Here is a 20,805-nt window from a genome sequence, read left to right on the forward strand (position 1 = left end):
TTAAAAAGTTTATGGATCCAGAAATATACTTTCAGAGTTCTTGATGGATCTCCGGTGCATTTTACTCTTTTTAGAACTATTTGCTGATGTACTCATTTTCACTTCTATATAGCTTTATAATAACACTAGCAGAAATGCTCGTGCGTTGCTACGGGTCCTTACTTGCTCTCACGTTATTATTCGCTTGTTTCTAATATGTTGGCTTCACTTCATAATATGTTGGTCGGTTGTCCCTAATAGTCCTCTCTTTGCAAGTATAGTAGTAGAAGACAGGTGGTTTGATGCCATCTGTTTATTACGTGGGACTCACGCATGGTGTCGGTGTCAAGAATCACGGTTCAAGACTCCGGCAAGTAAATTTGTTTTCTATGCGCGTAAGGCTCGGATGGTTGCACGAGAGGATACGAGATTTATACTAGTTCACGCAGGAATAGCCCTACATCTAGTGTGGGAGGCTGCTCGTGTTACTCGTGCCAAGTTTGTAGTAGGGGTTACAAACGGGCGAGAGAGGGAAGCTGGTCCCAAGTCTCTGTGGGTGTTTTCCGTCTGGTGGTTCGGTTGGTTCGTACTTGGGTGAATTCGGGGTTTGGTCTCTCTGGATCCTTTTCCCTCGGCCCCCCTGGTCTCCTTTTATAGTGTAAGGAGGATACAGGGGTTACAAATGAGCCGGACGTAAGAAAAGTAAAAAGGTAGAAAGGTAATAAGGAAGTCGCGTGCGCCGCTGGACATCGCGTGCCCGTTGACGCGCTCCGCCTTCATTGCGGGGGTGCTCGACCTCCTGATTGGGCACCGCGCGCTCCTCCGGCAGCCGAGGCTGCTCCAAGACCCTGGCGAGGGCTCCGGCTGTAGCTGCGGCGCGTGGTGGGGGAGTGTGCTGCCTCCCTTCGCCGCCGTCGTCGTTGGACCCCGCAGAGTGCACGTCGGCCATGAAGCACTCACGCGAGGGGTGGTGGCTCCCGTTGTCGGAACCAGCGTCGGAGGTCGTTTCCATTACGCCCACGAACTCGTTGTTCGCGGGTGGCACGATCATGGATTGTGCCAGGAGATGACCGTAAGTCGTCGTGGCGTTGCGTAGGCCAAAGGGCCGCTCCTCTGAAGGAGGCCTTGTGGTGCGCGCCTAGCCGCTCACCACTGTTCTGGCGGCGGAGTCGGAGGTGACGGGGTGAGCGGGCAGGACGAGGAGAGGAATCATCTCGATTCCCTCTCCCGTGGTGAGGAAGTCCAGGCTCCCGAAGTGGATGTGGGAGCCGGGAGCGAAGTCGATGTCGTGGTTGGCTATCCAAAGTCGGTGATGATCGTCGTACGCGCAAAGGCCCCGTACCTGGCGCGCCAACTGTCGGTGTCAAGAATCACGGGTCAAGACTCCGGCAAGTAAATTTGTTTTCTATGCGCGTAAGGCTCGGATGGTTGCACGAGAGGACACGAGATTTATACTGGTTCGGGCAGGAATAGCCCTACGTCTAGTGTGGGAGGCTATTCGTGTTACTCATGCTAAGTTTGTAGTAGGGGTTACAAACGGGCGAGAGAGGGAAGCTGGTCCCAAATCTCTGTGGGTGTTTTCCGTCTGGTGGTTCGGTTGGTTCGTACTTGGGTGAATTCGAGGTTCGGTCTCTCTGGATCCTTTTCCCTTGGGCCCCCTGGTCTCCTTTTATAGTGCAAGGAGGATACAGGGGTTACAAATGAGCCGGGCGTAAGGAAAGTAAAAAGGTAGAAAGGTAAGAAGGAAGAGAAAGCACAAGGAGACGGGCCAAGCCACCAGGGTTGCCGCCTTCCCTTCTGATTTCTGCGTCCTGTCAGCATGGCCATCGAGGAGGGGTGGTTGCCGTTGGGTCCCATCGATGACCCAGCGGTCGGCCACTGTAGCCGAGCATGCGAGACGTGCGTGGCGACCGACCACTGTAGTCGTGCGAGTTGACGATGATACTAGCCACTGTAGCCATGCACGTCGCGGGCGATGCTGACCACTGTAGCCACGCGTGCTGGCCGGGGGCGCGACCGATGTGCCCTTCTTGCTAGGCCGAGCGGGAAACCGGGCGGTGCGCCCTCCTCCGTCAGGTACCATGGGCGATGAGTGCCCTATGATGGATGTTACAGTGGGGGGTTAGGACGGTGCAGTCGTGGCAGCAGTGCAGTCATGGCAGCAGCGTACTGCCCAACATTCTGGCGGGTCGCGTCGAGGAGTGCGGGCGTCTCTCCGTGTGTCAGAGCCGTATTCCGGACATGCGCGTCCCATCTGCATTTATGGCGAGATCGGTGAGGACCCACAAGATCTGCATCATCATCTGCAGGTCCGCGCATGTCCTCGGTCGAGGTGAAGCTTTGACCTGTGGGGCCGGATGCGTCCGACCCAGCGTCCAGGGGTCGGGTGAGATGGAGCCTTGCGGTGAGGGGTCGGGTGAGGCGGAACCTTGCGGCAAGGGATGTGGAGCGGTCCTCGGGCGGTCGGGTGCGTCCGACCCTAGGACCATGGGTCGGGCGAGGCGAAACGGAATATTCCCTGATCGTGCCAAGTCGGCGGAGGTGGGCCCGGACCCTTACGACCGTCGAATAAGGAGAATAACAAAGTCATTAATATTTTCCCTCGACAGTAGCCCCCGAGCCTTTGGTGGAGCAGGAATGCTCCTCCAGAGGCTATGTTCGTCGTTTGTCAGGGATTATTTGTTTAACCTGCAACCTGCATTTGATCAGGGAGGAAAAGTTTCACTCATTCGGTCTGGCCAGGGAGTTTTTGGGTAGGCAGGGTGTTCTGAGGATAGCTCGGCTCGGGAAGATTCCCTATCGTTCCGACGACCACTCCTGCCCCAAAACTCTAAATTGTGACCACACGCGTGGTTGTTGGTTGCGATGCCAGCCCTCGAGCCCCCGCACGTTGCAGGAGACCGATCGAGAGGTTGGATCGACTTTTGATCATTACCGCTCAAGCGTCCGTTCGTTGGGACGGAGGGGGTGAGCCGTGCCACGTTATCCTCGTTGGACGAACCGTGGTGCTCGTTGAGCTGCGAACGGGTCAGTTCGAGTAGAGTCCCGATCCCTGTTCTGGGGGGTCCGGCTCGGGCCAAGCTGGTGGCGTACTCCAGATTCCGGATGGCCAGTTCATATAGTTCCCGGATCCGTTTGATCAGATCCGGGGGCTCGTTGCCTTTCTTCAGGGAAAAACCATGAACTTAAATGCCAGTTCAGACTCGAACGTGACGTTGGGACGCCCTTGGCTTTCGCTCGCCTGGGTGGTAGCCGCTAGCGGACCCGTCCCTTCTCACCCCTTGCTCGAGAGTGTCCTGGGGTGACTGTCGAACTCTGCGGTGGCCAGCCTTCTAACCCCTGGACTGTAATGGGTTGTAGGAGCGTTTTCAGCTCTGTATCCCTTTTTTTACCTATTGGTGGGTCGTACATGGAGGAAGTCGTGCGTGTGCATCCTCTGGGAGGTGAAGTGGCAGAAAACACCGGGCCCGCGAAACGAGGAGGGGACATTCCCTGCGGTTGGAGGAGATTGTGTGCACGGTTTCTGAAAAAGGCGGAGGTGACGAGTGTACCTGGCGTCGCAATAACTACGATCAGATTGCCCTTTCCCTTCCCGCGCCCCCTATAAAATGAGAGAGCTTACCTCGCTGGCTCCACTCCGCGTTCGTCTTCAGCCTTTTTCGCCTCCTTGTCCACTTTTCGTCCTTTTTCGAGCCAGAGCAGTCACCTTTCCATCGCCGCCGTTGAGCCTTCCCCTTCCTCGGCGATGGATTCGTGGTCTCGGTCAACCTTCAACACCGCGTGCGTGACCGACCTTGTGAAGAAGGGCCTTCTTCACAATAGGACTGCTGAGAACGAGTGGCGGTATCCCGGGAATGAGGCCGTGCCGCAAGCGGAGGACGGGTACATCGTCTCCTTCGCGCACTTCCGTGAGAGGGGGTTCGCGGTTCCCCCGAGTCGCTTCTTCTAGGAGCCGCTGTACTACTACGGCATCGAGCTACAGCACCTCAACCCCAACGGAATCCAGCACATCGCGGCGTTCGTTGCGCTGTGCGAGGGATACCTGGGGATTGAGCCCAACTTCGCCCTCTGGAAGTATTTCTTCACGGTCACTCTTCATCAGAGGACCGAGAAGAGAGGAGACCAGACACGGATGATTCCGGTGCTGATGGGGTGTGCTGACATCCACCTCCGCGGGCACCGGTCCAAGGACTATATGTCGATGAAGACCTCATCGTCCCACAAGGGGTGGCATCAGCAATGGTTCTATGTGAAGAACCGTCCCGATGTCCCCATGCCGGAGTTCACCAGCCGTGTCATCGTGGAGGCGCTGGGAACGTGGATGTATGGCCCCGTTGAGAAGGAGAAGAAGAATATTCGAGGTCTCCTCGAAGCCATCGTCCGTCTGAAGGAGGAGGGCCTAATCGGGGCTGGAGTTGTTGGGGCGTACCACGCCTGGAGGGTGGCACCGTTGATGCTGCGGGCCCGCTCGCTCGACGAGATGGTTCCCGGCGCGGCGATCGATGGCACCGTCCTCGCGACGGGGGCGATTGCTGACGCCTAGATCGAGCAGCGCGTCCGGGAGGTGTTGGACGATAGGGATGTCGTGTTCCCGGTGCTAGGGCAGCCTTTGATGCGCCCGGACGAGGGCTACATCCCGCTGGTGAGAAATTTGCACTCTCGTTCTTCTTTCCTGCATTTCCTAGTTTGCTGTTCTGACGCAGAGTCTTTGAATCTGCAAGGTAACTTAAACCACGTCGTAGCCTCTCGTCCACCGGTGTCAGAGGACGTGGTGCAGAGGCAGCGGAACCGCCTCCTTACCGAAGAGCAGAAGAAGAGGAAAGTTAAGGAGACGGTGAGGAAGAAGAAGAAAGCCGCGGCGGAGTTCTGAAGGCTGCGGAGGGGCACGATCGTGACGGACAACGATAACGATGATGATGATGAGGATGATGAAGACAAGACCGAGGAGGAGGAGGAGGAAGGTTATGTCCTGGCCTTCGTGCCGGGTGCGCTCATCTTCCGGGACCAGCCCTCTCAACCGGCCGCGGGGGGCCGGTCGAGCGGACCGCCCGCCCAGGGCCCAACCCCGCGGGGCTCGGAGGCCGCGCCCCAGGGGTCGGCGAGGGGCGCGTGTCACGAGTCGACGGGACCGACCGCCAACCCTCTGCCTACGTCACACGAGTAGAGGGGTAGCGGCAAGCGACCGCTATCGGATGTCCGGGGGTCGGCGTTGAGCTTGGGGGCGAAGCGCGCCTGTCGCCGTCGTACTGTGGAAAGGTGAGTGGAAAGTTCCTGCGTACCTTATCCTTTTTTGTTGTTGAGCCGATTCTTGCATTTGATGAAGTCGTCGTTGTTCTGTAGTGCTGCTCCGCGTGGCTTCAACCCGCCGCTGGCGCCGATGAAGGCGCTCCGGCTACTTCTACGGGGCCAGCCGTGACCCCGCCGAGAGCGAGCGGCGGTGTCGTCGGTGAAGCCGTGGCGCCCCACGCGGAGGCAGCCTCCAAGTTAGCGGCTAAAGAGAGGGTGCCACAATCGGGCGCAGCGCAAGCGCTGACCTCCGGCTCGTCTTCTGCCCCCATCTCCGACCCAGCGGGACAGGATGTTGCCCCTGGGGTTCCTCCGCACACCGAGGTGATAGACCTTGAGGTGGAGGAAGAGCTGGCGGGGGAGGTGCCTGCGCCTGAGGTGCCGATCGAGGAGACAGCGGTGACGGCGGTGGAGATGGCGGCGACGCCTATCCCGGCGGCGGCGGCGGAGACGGTGGCACCTGTTCCGGGAGCGGCGGTGGAGATGGTGGCGCCCGCTCTGGGAGGACTGTCGGCGTCGGTCGTCGAGCTGTCGGCACCGGTTGGGGAGTCTTCTAACGCCCTCGTCCAGGTTGGATGCGACCCCAACGCGTGGGGGGAGGGGGCGACTGTGCGCTGGTTCTCCAATGGAGAACCGCAGAGGCCCCTCTTCGTCCCGGACGATGTCGGGGAGCTGGAGAGCTAGTCGGACGTGTAGGGCGGGCTTGCAGACGTCTGTGCCGTCCTGTCCTCCGTGATGGGGAAGTTGGATGGCGTCGTCGCTTCCGCTGGTTAGGTATCGTGTTCTCTTTGGTGGTTATCTTTTCCTTTCTCTGTCCTTCTTTCTTCAAACGATTTCTGAGCGTAAATTGTTCTGCAGGCCCTTCAAAACTGCAGCCGGGGGAAGCCTGAGTTCCTCCGGCGTGAGCGGGGGGTCTGGGAACGCCTCTCTAGGGAGGCGCGGTGGAACGGGGAGCTGGCTGGGCGGCTCGCCGCCGCACACCAGAACGCCGCTGCCCTGGAAGCGCAGGAGAAGGAGGCATGGGAAGGTGCGCAGAGGGTGGAGGACAAGCTCTGGGTCATCGCCGAGAAGGCCTGTCGTGACGCCGAGGAGTTTGCCCGATTGAAGAAGGAGCATGAAGTTCTTCAGAAGACCGTCGAGCGCATCTGGCACGAGCGGCACACCGCTTGGCAGGAGCGTGATGCGGCCAGCCGAGATCGCGACCTCGAGGCAGACCGGAAGGCTAAGGCCGAGAAGATGGTGGCCGACCTAAGCAAGGATGTCAGTCAGCTCCAGTCGCAGGTGCAGGGTCTTTAGACTGCTGTATCCCAAGGAGTCGATCGGGAACGTTTGCTGTGAGCCCAATCCGATGGTAAGGACTTCGTTATCCTCTTTTCTTCACTTGCAGCGTTGCGCTGGTTTCTGACTTTGTGGGCTTTTTTGGACAGGCCTTGAGAGCGACCTTGCTCAGTTGAGGGACACCGCCAATGCGGAGCGCACCGAGCACGCCAACCTGTAGGATGCCGTCGCATCGTTTGCGAAGACCTTGGGGTGGTCCAAGTGTTGGAGGTATACCCTAGAGGCAATCATAGAGATGATGATATTCCATTTGTATCCATGATTTGTATATTGTGTTCATTGAATATCCATTAAAGGCTACTTGAATTGATTTGCAATTATGTGAATTGTATGTGAAACTCTTTACTTGTATGGTTATTCTAAAGTTGTCCCTAGTCGGAGTTCATGTGAGGACACACATGAATATTAGACTAGCACATGTATTAGTTGATGACTATGTTTCACAAGTCATGGACATGGAGATGTTGAACTAATAATGTGGACACATGTGGAGACATGTGTTAGGACTGACCCAACATGAGAAGTAGTTCTCTCTTTAAACAACATATACGCTTTGTCCTTAGACCTGAGATTGTCGCATGTATTCTAGATGTGGATCGACCTACTTAGGGGCTATCAAACGCTACGCCGTAACAGGGTAATTATAAAGGTAGCTTTCGGGTTTGTCAAGAAGCATGCTATGAGACATGGTCAATCAAGATGGGATTTGCCCCTCTCTGATTGAGAGTGATATCTCTGGGCCCCTCGAGTGATCGGATCCGAAAATGCATGGCCATGCTACGTACGGTTAAGAGTTAACCTACAAAGGGATTCCGAATCACAGGATCGAGAAAGAGCGGTCGGCTTGAAGCTAGACCAAATATCGTGAGGCAAAGGGAATAGCATGTATATTATGTTGTGATGGTTCGTCTGATATGATCTTCGTGTGCGTATAGGAGTTGGCACGTCTTGCTAGAGGCCGCTACCGACTATTGGGCCGAGTAGGAGTACTCAGGCCATGTCTATACGTATCCGAACACATAGGGTCACACACTTAAGGGGCTGGAAGCCCAATTCGGATCTGATCCGAGTTGGATTAGGTTTAGGAGTACTAATGGGCCTTGGATCCAGAGGCCCATCAGGAACCTCTATAAATAGAGGGGTGGGGGCGCCCTAGGGTTCACACCTTTTGGCAAAACACACTTGCCGCGCCTCCCACGCCCTCGCCTGTTGCAACTCGCGGATCTAGCAATCCGGCTTGCGATGCTTCCTCCCTGCATGTGTGGATACCTTGGAGGTGTTGCGCCTGCAGCACTTGGACGAGCCATCGACGAGCCGCCGACGAGCCACGACGAGCCGCGGCACCGGAGGCGATCTTGTTGCACGTGGACGAGCTGCTGAGGAGCTGCTGGACGTGATCGACTACGTACGACTACGTGATCGTCTTCACTGCACCGACGCATATCTACATCTTCCGCACCAGTAGTGCGTCGAGTGGTAATCCCGTGATCCTTATACGGCAGTTCTTCCTGGTTATACGCGGTAGAAATTTTGATTTGCGGTAGTGTAGCCTACCTCGTATCCCAACACCAAGAGGAGGGGACGAGCTCGCTGGTGGCTCGTGTCCTCGGGACGTACCACCGGGTGCGCAAAATTGCCCGTGAAGTGCTCCACATTGGCGTGAGGTGGGCCTTCGGCGTCTTTGAATCCCACTACGACCGCCTCAACTTCAACACGATGAGCGGGGGGTATGCCTCCGGCTATACCGTGGCTGAGCTGGATGAGATTGACGCGTCGATGCTTGCTCCTGCGGAGGCCTTGGCGCAACTCTTGGAGGAGGAAGCCGTCCCGCTAGAGCACCCATGATGAGAGTTAGCTGTATCGGGCAAAGATGCCTAAAAATATGTAAAGAATTAAGTAACTCTGAACTTGCCTTTGTGATGGCCACAGAGGCCTTTCTATTTATGCAATTTTTTCATTTTTGATCCTCTTTCTGTTTTTTGGGTTTGGAAAATTCAGAGTGCGAGTCGGGTGCGTCAGGAAGCACTGATGAGCAAAGGCACCGTAGTCGCTGGGGCGTGGGTTTCTCACAGTTCGATCGGTCTTGCCCGAGCGTTGTTCACGCACTCCTCTCATTTCACGCTCAAACGTTTAGGAAGAGGGTTCGTTTGGAAAAAATGATGTTTTGAGAGGACGCCAAGTGTCTTGGGCCGGAGCCCTTCATAGGCCACGAGGGATATACGACCCTGGGGCAGAGCCAGGGTCGGATATCCCTAAGCTTGGGACGAAACTTTAGCGAAAGCAACTCAAAACACCACTTTTTTCACAAACAAAAATGGTGGAGGAATGTACATAGCTTAGAAATGACAACTAAGGGTAAAAGCGAACGAGCGAAGAAGTCCAGCCGGTCGGGCAGAGCCTTGGCTGCTGTGCGTCGGGGGCACGCCAGCCGTCGAACCGCGGGCGGCTGGGAGCGCCGGTGAGGCTGCCGTGCTAGGTAGGGGGCTGGCCGCGTAGGGCGGCCGGCTAGCAGCAGGCTGTCCGTGCCAGGCGTCATGGCTTTGAGGGTCACACGGGGCCATGCGGGCAATGCTCCTGCATTGGCCGGCGAGGCGTCGGGTGCCGCACATGGCTGTGCGGGAGCTCCTAGGGAGATGCTGGGGGGGGGGCCGCAGAGAGAAGGGGCCATGACGGGCCTATGGGAGTATGGACGACACTGGTGAGAACATCGAAGATATCAAATGCTGCAGGGGCTGGCGGTGTGGCCCAATCGGCAAAAGGAAACGCTGACTCGTCAAAAACAATGTGATGAGAGATGATGATCTTGTTGGAGAGGAGGTCTAAGGTAATAGTATACTTTATGATGAGCTGAGTATATGAGAAAGATGCATAGAGAGGAGCGCAGAGCAGGATTGTGTGCGGCAGTGGTGGATAGGTTGGGGTAACAAGTGCCACCGAAGACACGTAGGTGCTCATAGGAAGGTGCAGTGCCAAAAAGAGCATAGTGCGGCATGGAACTGCAGTGTCTTGGTAGGCAGAATGTTGAGCAGATAAGTGGCTGTGTGCAAAACCTCAACCTAGTAGGGTGGCGGGATGATGGACTAAAATAAGAGCGAGCCAATAATATTGTTGGTGGAACGAATAATACGCTCAGCTTTACCATTCTAGGACAAGGTGTATGGGCATGTCTGCGCAGGTGGGGGCCGCGGGAGAGGAAGAACGTGCGGGCGCAAGAGTTGTTGAACTCATGGCCATTGTTGCACTAGACTGCCTTGATGTGCATGCCGAACTGAGTGGTCATATACGAAAAGAAGTGAGCCAAAGTAGGATATGTGTCAGATTTAAGCTGTAGTGGGAACGTCCAAAGGTAATGGGTGCAATCGTCGAGAATGACCAAATAGTACTTGTACCCTGAGACGCTTACAATAGGTGATGTCCTTAAATCACAATGAATAAGATCAAAGGCACTAGAGATGCATGTGACGATGACGGATGAAACAGGAGACGAATATGTCAACCTAACTGTCACTCGTGGCAAATAGAAGAGCTGGCTTCTTTATTACATGACGGCAAAACTGAAGTGAGCTTGGATAAAGCTTTGTGACCGGGGTGACTGAGGAGCTGGTGCCAAAGGAACGGTGAAGCACCAACGGTGGGGGCAGCGGTGGCTGGGAAGCGAAGTGGGTATAACGGTTCGGAGCTATTGCACTTGACGAGAACATTCCGTGTCTGGAGATCCTTCACAGAGCATCCAACGGGGTCAAATTCAACAGAGCAGTTGTTGTTAGTGGTAAACTGGAGAACAGAAATAAGGTTCTTAATAAGACTTGGCGAAACAAGGACATTATTAAGGTGTAAAGAACCAGGGAGATGTGCTGCACCAGTGGAAGTAATGTGAAGCAAGGAACCGTTGCCGACAACAATTGATGAAGGAAAAGGGTACCGCGGTAAAGAAGAATGTGAAAGAATGCCTGAATCAAAAGTTATGTGGGAGGTAGCACATCAATCGAAGTACCACTCGTGGCCTTGAGGTTGGTTCAATGTCATGGTGCTGAACGTCGACGTGAGGGACTGTTGATCCCAAGATGGAGAGGCGGCCATTGGGTTGTACCCCCCAACTGGGGACATCCACTGTCCGAGAGTGGCGTAGGGTTATTGGAGTTGTGCCTACGCCTGCTGGAGCTGCTGAACATAGGCGGCGCTGGGAGCCAACTTGGGTGGGTTGCTGGGCTAGCGTGGCCTGCTGCACCAGGTGGGCTTGCTGAGGATTGCTGGCCTCACCTGACGAGAAGGGCACCGAGGAAGCGCGTGGGCCAAGCCACATGTGAATGGCCTCGGTCCACGGGTTCTGGGTGGTGGGCCAAGCAGTGCTGCCTGCGCTGCCTGGGGCCTTACCGCTGTCATTGCCGAAGCCGTTGCAACCCTGGCCGCCGCTCTTGCTACGGCGGTTCTTGGTTGGCTTGGAGCCGCCCCCGGCACCGGTGCCCCTGCTGTTGGGGATGGCTATTGGGTGACGTGGCGTGGCTGTCTGGAGGACGACGAGGACCCACTGGCAGCACCGCCGGTGGTGGCGATAAGGGTAGAGGACAGCACGGTGGACCGGTGGGACACGTGAGCTCCTCCATGAGCAGGTCCGCGTGCACATCTAGGAAGCTGGGGAAGGGTATGCCGCGACGGAGATGCAAGTCGATGGTGGTGAAGCGCTTGTTGAGGCCACAGATGACATTTAGAATGAGGGTGCGATCCCTCACGTCCTCGCCAAGATCCTGAAGAGCATCTTCCATGGACTTGAAGCGCTGGCAATAATCTGCAATGGAAAGGTCACCTTGCTCGAAGGTCCAGAACTTGGCGTCGAGGTAGAGGGCGCGCATCTTGCGGTTGCCAAGAAACTGAGTTTCAACAGCAACCCAGGCATCGCGTGACGTCGCGCCAGTGGAGATGACTGTCTCGACGAGGTCATTGGAGATGGAGCCGTAGATCCAAGACTTGACCACGCAGTTCATGCGGGTCTAGTCCGAGGGGCCAGTGTTAGCGTCGTCATTGAGGACGTGGTGCTCGAGGGAGAACGTCAAGAGGAATTACTCCCGCCAGCGCATGTAGTTGTCGAAAGCGATGTCCAACATGATGGGGATGAGGCTCCGGATGCTCTACACGGTGACGGCTTGAGCGTGGAGGTTGGGGACGCCAGAGGCCTCATGGAGTCATTGATAGGGCAACGCTAATGGTCGGAGATGGCGGACTTGGCGTTGTGGTCATCTCAGGTGGGGAAGGCAGCGACGGCGGCGGCGCGAGCATGCGCCTCATGCATGCGATCGGCGGCGGCGGTGCGCTCCAGAGCAAAGTCCGCCGCCTGCTTCTCCGCTTGTTGCGCGCGAGCAAGGGCCGCGTCATGCCCTACTTGAGTGACACGCTCTTGCTCCTCGTGCTGGGCGTCAGCATCTACGGCCGCGCGTTGCTTCTCAGCGGCGGTGGAGGTGGGAGTGGTGAGGGGAGGAGTCTCAGCCATAGGTGGATGCATAGCCGCGAGGCCGCGCTAAGGCAGTGGAAGGGTTGAAATCGGGTGGAAGATCCGAACTCGTGATACCATGAAAGCGAGTATAGCTCTGGAAAGATTAGATTGATTTAGAGAGTCAAAGCTCATGTACATATACACGCAAGGAGGTCCTAGGGTTTGGTTTATAGCATCAACACCAATCAGAGGAGATTCTTATCTAACCTAAACCGTCCATCCATCTAACTTAGGATGGGGCTGGCGCACGGGCAAGGAGGCCTGTGCGGCTACTACCCAGGGCCCAGAGGGCTGGCCATATATGCCCATGCTAACAATTAGCATAGACATAAAGGAAAAGTTGCTTTTACTACCCCAATTCACTTTGTCCATTTGACCATTTTTACAAAATTTCGATTTGTTTTATCGCTTTAGTTATTTTGGATGGATCAATTTCATCTCCAAATGATATGTCTATTTTTTCCACCCTGTATAAGTTAGGTTTTAAGTTAAATATTGTGGGATGATGATTGGTATCATAACCTATGTTAGAAAAATACTCTGCCAACCTTTTTAGATTACTTTCCTTGCATTTTCATATCTAAGGGTTACAGTAGTATAAGATTCTCTCAAGTATGAAAATAATCACAAAAAGAATTTCTAATATGTTTATGTAGGATAGGGTATAGTACGGTGTCAACCACCACACCACAAAATTTGGATCCAAACACTTCTAGGAGAAACAAAATACAAATTCTACTAGGGGATTAAACTGTCCAATTTGAATAGCCCTAGGCAAAGTTTTCCAAATGGGCCAGGCCCATTGGGCGGCCCGAGGCCCGACACTAAAAAGCTCGGCACGAGCACGGGCCCGGCACAATGATAGTGCCAGGCCTGGGCTGCATGATCGGCACGTTGGGCCAGCATGGGCACGACATGATTATTGGGCTGGCCCAATGCTGGCCCGACACCCCAGCGTCTCTTCACCTCCCAGCCGTTGGATGAGCATACGCTCCCCTATTAACCGTTGGATCGCACTGTTGAGAGCTCAGTATATAATAGAGAAAAAACCTAACTCTCTATCCTCCTACCCTCCTCCACTCCCCCAACAGCAGCCGCCGCTCCTCCTAGCTCCCTCCCTCTCTCGTCTCTCCCGTGATGCGCCTGGAGGGCGCCCACTGCCGCCGGGAGGTGCCGCGGCCGAGACGCGCCTGCCCCACCCAGCATCGCCGGATCGTCGGGGGCCACAGCGCGGCCTGGAGGTGTGCCTGCCCCTCCTCCTCCGCCGAACTGCCAGGGACCGCCGTGACGGTCTGGAGGCATGACTGCCACCGCCGGACGGGGGCCGCCGCACGGCCGGAGCCACCGCTGGACGGGGGCTGTCGCTCGGGGTCACCGTGGGGGGCGCTGGAGGCGCGCCGCGCGCCTGCTGTCGCTGAGGGCCGCCTGGAGGGGCCACCGCTGAGGCCACCGCCCCTCCCGCCACCGTCGGACCGCCGGTGGCTGCCGCGCGGCGAGAGCCACCGCCGGACGGGGGCCGTCGCCTGGGGCCGCCACGGGGGGCCGCTGGAGGCGCGCCGCACGCCTGCTGTCGTCGGGGGCCGCCTGGAGGGCGGGGGCCACCACCGAGGCCGGGGGGTCGCTCGCTGGCTGCCACCGCTGCTAGTGCCTGGCCCGGCACTAGCACGGCAAGGCCCGTCGTGCCAGCGAGCTGGCCCGAGCCGATAAAAAGGCCGTCGGGCCGGACCTGGGCCGCCTCCTCGGCACACAGTGCCAGCCTGCCCGGCACGAAAACCCTTCGGGCCTATTTAGTGCCGGGCCCATTAGTGCCGGGCCACACCGGGCTAGTGCCGGGCTAGGGCCGGGCGGCCCATTTGGAAAACTATAGCCCTAGGGAGCTAGATGATTTAGTATTTTATTTAACGGGATGTTTGTGTCCCCTGCTAGCGCACGACAACTTGTCAAGGGTAGTGAAATGGATCTTCGGCAAATGTAAATAGTTACTTTGTCAACTATGATGAAGTTGAGAAGTATAGTTCAGCATCCTATTCGAATGTATATGCACATGTATATACAACATGTTTGCTCAGGTTACAACATGCATCATCTTTTTCTTCATGCAGGTTATGATGCGTCCTATGTTTGGTGCATTTGGAAAGGCTGGAAGTTCCAACTCGATTGCATTTGTGAGCAAGGTAGATCAACTGCACCTGTTCTAATATATTATGGATGAACAACATTGTTTGGTTCTATCTCAATCAAGAAAAATGACATTCTTGACTTTTCATAATAAATACAATGTGGCTTCAATCGTTAAACTACTATTTTCTATTTGTAAAAACTATGTGAGTATTTTTTGTGATAATTTTTTCCATAGCAGTTCTATATTTCTGATCCAAATAGCTTCAGCCATATGTTTAGTAAAGAACCAATCTGACCGCACAAACTACTGAGAAAACATGGCTACAGAAAATATCTTGCACATCAAGAAAAAGAAAAAGCTTGAATCTTGTTGTCTGCTCTTGCCAATTTACAATGGCTGACAGATCAATTTCTCAATCTTTAGGTTGCTATAAAGAAGCTGGAGTTGCAACAGAGTAATTGGAAAAAAGGGTGGAAGCTGTTAGTGGTGTTCGATGTTTGACAAAGCTCGACATGAAGCTCAATGACGCGCTTCCAAAAATAGAAGTTGACCCTGAGACCTACACAGTTACTGCTGATGGTCCTGATGGAGAGGTTTTGGCATGCCACCCACAGTACCACTGTCTGGAAATTACTTCCTATTCTAGAAAACCACTGCATCAGCAATTTACTTTTTCAACAAGGTGCATTAGGGCTCTCCCAATGTTCTCAGAAACCCCGTTCCTAAAATGCTGAGGAAGACCCAGTGTCGCATGCACGACCCGGTGTCGCTCGTAATCCAATGAACAGGAAGTAGCTCCGAGGCGCGTGCCAAACCCGCCGGACGCCGGGCATTGCTCGCCGGCTCGCCGCAAGATCCAGACGATATGCTGCTGCCCTCCTGCGTCCCGCGACGTCCGCGCTCGAGCTCCCCGCGGAGTGGAGTCCGCCGCTCGAGCTCTCCGTCCCCCGCGCCTCCGATCTCTCTGCTCCGAGAGCTACAGTATCTACAACCTCATCCCTGAGCCTTACCGCACCCTCGGCGTTGTCGCCCACCAGCTCGCTCCCCATGGCCGCTAGCTCCCATGCGCTGCGCTCCCCCTCCGCCCGCTCGGCACCGCTGCCGCCGTCTGCGCGAGCCTAGCAGCAGCCGCCAGCACGCGCGCTTCAAGCAGCTGCCGGCAGGCCCGGCCGCCGCGAGCCGTGCGCCCGTGCCGTCACCCGTGGCCTCGCCTCCCGCGCCCACGACCCCGCCATTGCTGGCTTGCCGTCGCTCGCCGGCTCAGCGCACGCTCTGCAAGACTGCAGGTGCTGATTCAGAGAAGATGGACGAGCTGCTATTTGCATCTCGAATATAAAAGGGAACGCTTGCCCTGCATATGATTCCTCGGTGATTTGATTTGGGGAAAAGACAAGAGGTGATGCTCGTGGGGGTGGATTTATCTTGGATTTTGTCAGATGAAAATCCGATTCGCCAGCGGCCGCTGCAGCCCTCTTGGATTTTAATGCATTAAGACTGGCGACGATTGCAGTTCATTTTCTCCAACGCTAGCGCATACATCGACTTTTTGTGTAATGTGCGGGTTTATCATAGATGGAAAAGAGGGATCGATGTTTTTTAGCCAGGGCTAACGAGGACAGGAGTGCTTGTAAGATTAAATAATCAAAACCCAAAAGACATGAGAGCATGCATTTCATGACGTCTATGAGGACGGAGCAAACGAAAGGCCATTGGGATTACCGTTCGGGGTGAAGTGAAGGAACAAGGGAGCCCTGAAAGCACTGAAAGTGTTGTCAGTGTGGGGGAAACCAAAGTATGAACCGTTACTACTAGTCTTTCAGGCAGGACGTACGCAACAAAATAGAACCAACTCAAACGATATCGTAAATGCGAGACATGATAAACATAATCAGCCTCACGGGTCACGGCACACTAGTCTGAGCCTTTGAGATGGGGCTCCTCTGTCTCAAGAGGCATTGCTATAAAAAATTGCTGTAGCAGGGGAATGGGAATGCTGTAGCAGCCCACCCATCAGGCTTCGGCACATCACCATACTTAAACCTCCTTAATAAATATTTAAACATTGTGCATGCAGTAGCAGTTCTTAATTTTATCAATTGCCTCTTCTGGGACGACCATCTTTATGTCCATTTTAGTCCAATTAAGGTGTGATATACCCTCCTAAACTTTAGTACCTGTCACATCAGATGTTTGGATACTAATTAGGAGTATTAAATATAGTCTAATTACAAAACTAATTGCACAGATGGAGTCTAATTCGCGAGACGAATCTATTAAGCCTAATTAGTCAATGATTTGACAACATGGTGCTACAGTAACCATTTGCTAATGATGGAGATTCGTCTCGCGAATTAGTATAGGAGTTCTGCAGTTAGTTTTATAATTAGCTCATATTTATTCCTCCTAATTAGCATCCGAACATCCGATGTGACCCTCCTAAAGTTTAGGAGCTTGCTCCAAACACCCCCTAACTCTCAAACCAATTACCAATGTGCTGTCTTTAGTATACGGTGTGGCACCTTTAAAATGTGGAAATTAAACAAAGTCGACTAAGTTAAAGGTAAAAATAATAGCCACTATATGTGCAATATTTGCTGATAGATGTTAGCAAACTTTCCATCTAATGCGTTCCGTGAGTCATGTGACACTAGAGCACTCGAGGATGATGGTTCAGTCCTCAAGAACTTCACACACTTAATGCGCATTAGATCAGAATGTTGACAGTGATCACTGATCAGCACTGTTTGGTGTCGCAAAAGAAAAATCTTCCTTTCAAAGATTCCAAACTACATACAGCAACATTAAAAAAAATAACGGCATGATCTTTTGTACATTCGCATAGCTTGCAAACAATGGTCTATCTATTAATGCCATTGTCCAATACTTGTTCATGTACATCTGAATTCACATTGCAATTAATCATTCTATTTATCAAACAGCAATTACTTAGGTCGTACACATACAGATGCATACTATAGCCTAGACCTAATATGCTGCAATGCTAACTTTGCCAAGTCCTTCCTTAAAATCTTACCCGCTGCATTTTTTGGTATTGTATTCACAAAGAAGACATGGTGTATTTGCTTATAGTGCACAACCTGCGCAATGAGTGATAACGATTAGGTCCCCTGCTACACATTACTGATTATAAAATTGCTGTATTGAGGCATATACCTGTTTGGCGACAAATTCTTTGATTTGTGCTTCATATAAGTTACTTCCTGAGCTTCTAACGATGAATGCTACCGGCAACTCCCCAGCCTCATCATCAGGGTATCTGTATGAACAACAATCAGCTTGCCCTTTTCAGTTTTCACTGGAGTGTCATACAGAGCAGATTTATGATTTATCTCATGTTCTGGTGTGTATACTTACGGCACAACTGCAGCTTCATCAATATTTGGGTGTGTCTGAAGCAGGCTTTCTAGTTCTGCTGGAGGAACCTGCATTAAAAAAATGCCGTCAGGAGAGAAGCCAAGTGGACACTGCAAGTCCGTAACAGAGGGACTGCTAGGACATGAGATTGTTGATTAGAATAATCTAAAACGTTAGTGGTTACCTGGTAGCCTTTGTACTTAATTAACTCTTTCAGCCGATCAACAACAAAAACGAATCCATCTTTGTCAATATAACAAAGATCTCCTGTTCTCAACCAACCTTCACTATCCAAGATCTTAGATGTGGAATCCTTATCACCAGCATAACCTATGCTAGTGCTCAAAAGAGAAAAAGTGCCATTAGAGTATTATATCCAATATAAGGGATAGAAATAATATATCAAGAACAGGCACCTTATTACGCACTGATGAAATTATGAAAATTGATTTGAATCATATAGTTGAAATTGGCTGACAGCATCCAAGACACCATATAAAAATGCCAACACACAAAATTTCTTATGAAATGTTCGCATATTCTGTTGCATGTGTCCTAATTTTCTAAATAACTGCAAGGGTTGGTAGCATCTTTGGTGGCTTAAAGAACATTCATGAACAAATAGACTGTTTAAAACTATAAATGCTGAAATCCTTTGTCAGTTATCCAAAACTTGAATCTTTTTCTAGGATATTAACTAGTCTGAACATATGTGAGTTTCACAAAAATGGCACATGGTGCAAACATATCCTAATACGCTGTGTATCCAACTGTCCATTCAAACTACAGCTACAAGAGCAGGGTGTTATTAATGCAGAACTATTGCACATATGAGCAAAATGTATTGTAGCATATTGTTTTCTTAAATGACAGCTATGGACCTACCTTTCATCACAAAAGGCCCTCGAACCCAAAGCTCCCCTGGCATACCAGGAGGCAGGGCAAGCCCTGTTTCAGGATGAACAATCTTCACTTCAGCGCCCCATAAAAGACGACCCACGGACCCAATTTCTCCACTTTCTTCCTCTCCAGCAGCACGGCAAAAACCAGCTGTAGTCTCCGTAAGACCATACCCCTTTTGCAGTTAAGAAAAACAATTACAATCCACAGCTCATTGATAAATCTAATTGACCCATTGAGCACCATAGGCATAGTTCGGGTTTATCAGTAACGTAATTCCAAGAGATTGAACTATATGAGTTATCAAAGACAATTGCACGGCACCTGAATAATTGTATAAGTACGAACTAGTGCAAATAATTTCTGAACAATAACTACTAAAGTAAAAATTGAAAGGCATGAACTTGCAGCAGCAAAACCAACCTGCTGAAGGCAGACGTCAGGGAATTTGTGGAAGAAGCGCCGAAAGAGCTCAGTCGCCATTGGCGCGCCACCACAGTTCACGGCCTGCAGCGTGGCCGCGCGGGCAATCAATGTCTCGTCCTCTTCGGCGGCCCGCACAATCGCCAGTAGCGTCGGTGGCGCCAGCGCGAGCCGCGTCGCCCCAAATCTCCCTACCGCAGCCAGCACCTCCCTGGCGTCGAATCTCCTCGCCGTGTGCAACACTAGTGTGTTCGCCGACGGCGCCACCCTGAAGCAGAACGTGAAACCGTATATATGGAAGATGGGCAAAGCGAGCATCAGCACCTCTGCAGTCGCCGGCCCCCGCGTGGCGTTAGAGGCCATGAGGTTGCGGTGCGTCAGCACGACCGCCTTGGCGCGCCCGGTGGTGCCGGAGGAGTACAGTATCGCCGCCGGGTCCGATTGGTGGATCACCACATCTGTCCCGTCGGCCGTGCCATCCTCGTCGTGGGGTTTGTGGAGGAAGGAGAGAAATCTTGCGGAGTCGAGAAGCACGGTGTTGAGGCCGGGAGGGAGCTTGCCTGTGGTGGCCTTGACGGCGAAGGCGACGGAGGGACCGGAGAGCGCGACGAGGCCGGAGATCTCGTCGGCGGTGAGGGCCGGATTGGCTGGGGACACGATGGCGCCGACGGCCATGAGTGCGTAGTAGAGCACGGGGATGTGGAGGCCGGGGGGCGCGAGGACAAAGGCGACGTCGCCGCGGGAGACGCCCAGGCGGGCACGGAGCGCGGCGGCGAGCGCACGGACCTGGGAGAGGAAGGCGGGGAAGGGGACGACCTCGCCGGTTGCGGCGTCGACGAGGGCTGGGCGGGAGGGGAGCGTGGCGGGGAGCAGGGAGAACGTGAAGGACGGGAAGGAGAGCGGGAGGTCCGGCGGCGGCAGCAGGAGCGGCGGGCGGAGGCTGTGGAAGGTCTTGGTGGCGGCGCAGTAGCCGCTGCGGGGGTCAACGTCGGCCGGAGGCGGCGGCATGGTTGGTTCGCCGATTGGTGCGACGGCGAGTTGGGCACACCTATGGAGGGCAGGGCCGGAATGCCGGCTGCGCCGCCATGGCGAGGTTGAAGTTGGATTAATGTGAGTTGGACTGCTGAGGACTGAGGTTGCTGGCTAGTCGCTAGCGTGTTACGTCACTAGACAATCATACAGCAATTCAATCGAGCATTATATCGACACGTGATTACTGATTACTTGCCTAATTACAACGGTAGATGCGCAGGCGGTAGATACGGTGGTGAATGATGCTCCTGCGGCCAGCCGCCAGCGGAGTACAGTGACGTTGAGGAGGGGGACGACGACAGCAATCACCGACGACGGCGACGGTGCATGAACATATCACGTCTCATATTGATTTTTTCCGATAAAAGAATTTTCAAAACAATGTATTTACATAGCTATAGATCAATCTCTCAGCCTCTCCACAGTTAGTATGCACACCACAATTTTTTTTTCTAAACAAAGTAGGAACACTAATAGCTACTTCCTCCCTTACAAAATGTTGGTTATTCGTATACATGTTACTATACATCTAAATATATAGTTATGTCTATATGCATAGCAAAATCTATAAATCCAGAAAAATTAAAACGACCGACATTTTAAAACGGATGGGGTATCAATTATATTATAGACTAGGTTGTGATCCATGTGCATTTTTTTTATAGTAGATGCAAAATGGTAGATATAATAGTCATTCCCATCAGATGGTCAATTGGATAATAGGAGGATCGACTGTAGAGGTGATTCAGCAACGACGGATCAAAGGTGAGTAACCATGATGGCATAGAGCGGTTCCACATCCGACGAAATGATCGATCAGATATGAGACCAGAGGACATGATGGCAGGTAAATTTCACTAAA

The 20,805-nt window shown here is 53.3% G+C and overlaps 1 protein-coding gene across 1 annotated transcript; it reads right to left on the bottom strand.

Moving 5' to 3' along the window:
- Positions 1 to 16,963: 16,963 nt before the first annotated feature.
- On the bottom strand, positions 16,964 to 20,052 carry LOC101774168 (4-coumarate--CoA ligase-like 7). Its single transcript, XM_004962191.4, has 6 exons — positions 18,912 to 20,052; positions 18,474 to 18,663; positions 17,773 to 17,918; positions 17,589 to 17,656; positions 17,388 to 17,490; positions 16,964 to 17,311 (listed from the first exon to the last, which is right to left on the bottom strand). Exons 1-6 carry the CDS (start codon positions 19,917 to 19,919, stop codon positions 17,186 to 17,188), a joined length of 1,641 nt encoding a protein of 546 aa, XP_004962248.1. The 5' UTR covers positions 19,920 to 20,052; the 3' UTR covers positions 16,964 to 17,185.
- Between the last annotated feature and the right edge of the window lie 753 nt (positions 20,053 to 20,805).

The sequence above is a fragment of the Setaria italica genome, chromosome III (genome assembly GCF_000263155.2).
Source record: "Setaria italica strain Yugu1 chromosome III, Setaria_italica_v2.0, whole genome shotgun sequence".
NCBI classification, from domain to species: Eukaryota; Viridiplantae; Streptophyta; class Magnoliopsida; order Poales; family Poaceae; genus Setaria; species Setaria italica.

Bases quoted from the DNA above. Each gene is read 5' to 3' on its own strand.
- LOC101774168 (XM_004962191.4), bottom strand. From the start codon at position 19,919: ATGCCGCCGCCTCCGGCCGACGTTGACCCCCGCAGCGGCTACTGCGCC. The intron at 18,664-18,911 runs GTTGGTTTTGCT...TAACTGCAAAAG, and splicing joins CTGACGTCTGCCTTCAGCAG to GGGTATGGTCTTACGGAGAC. The intron at 17,657-17,772 runs GTAACCACTAAC...TTTTTAATGCAG, and splicing joins TTAAGTACAAAGGCTACCAG to GTTCCTCCAGCAGAACTAGA.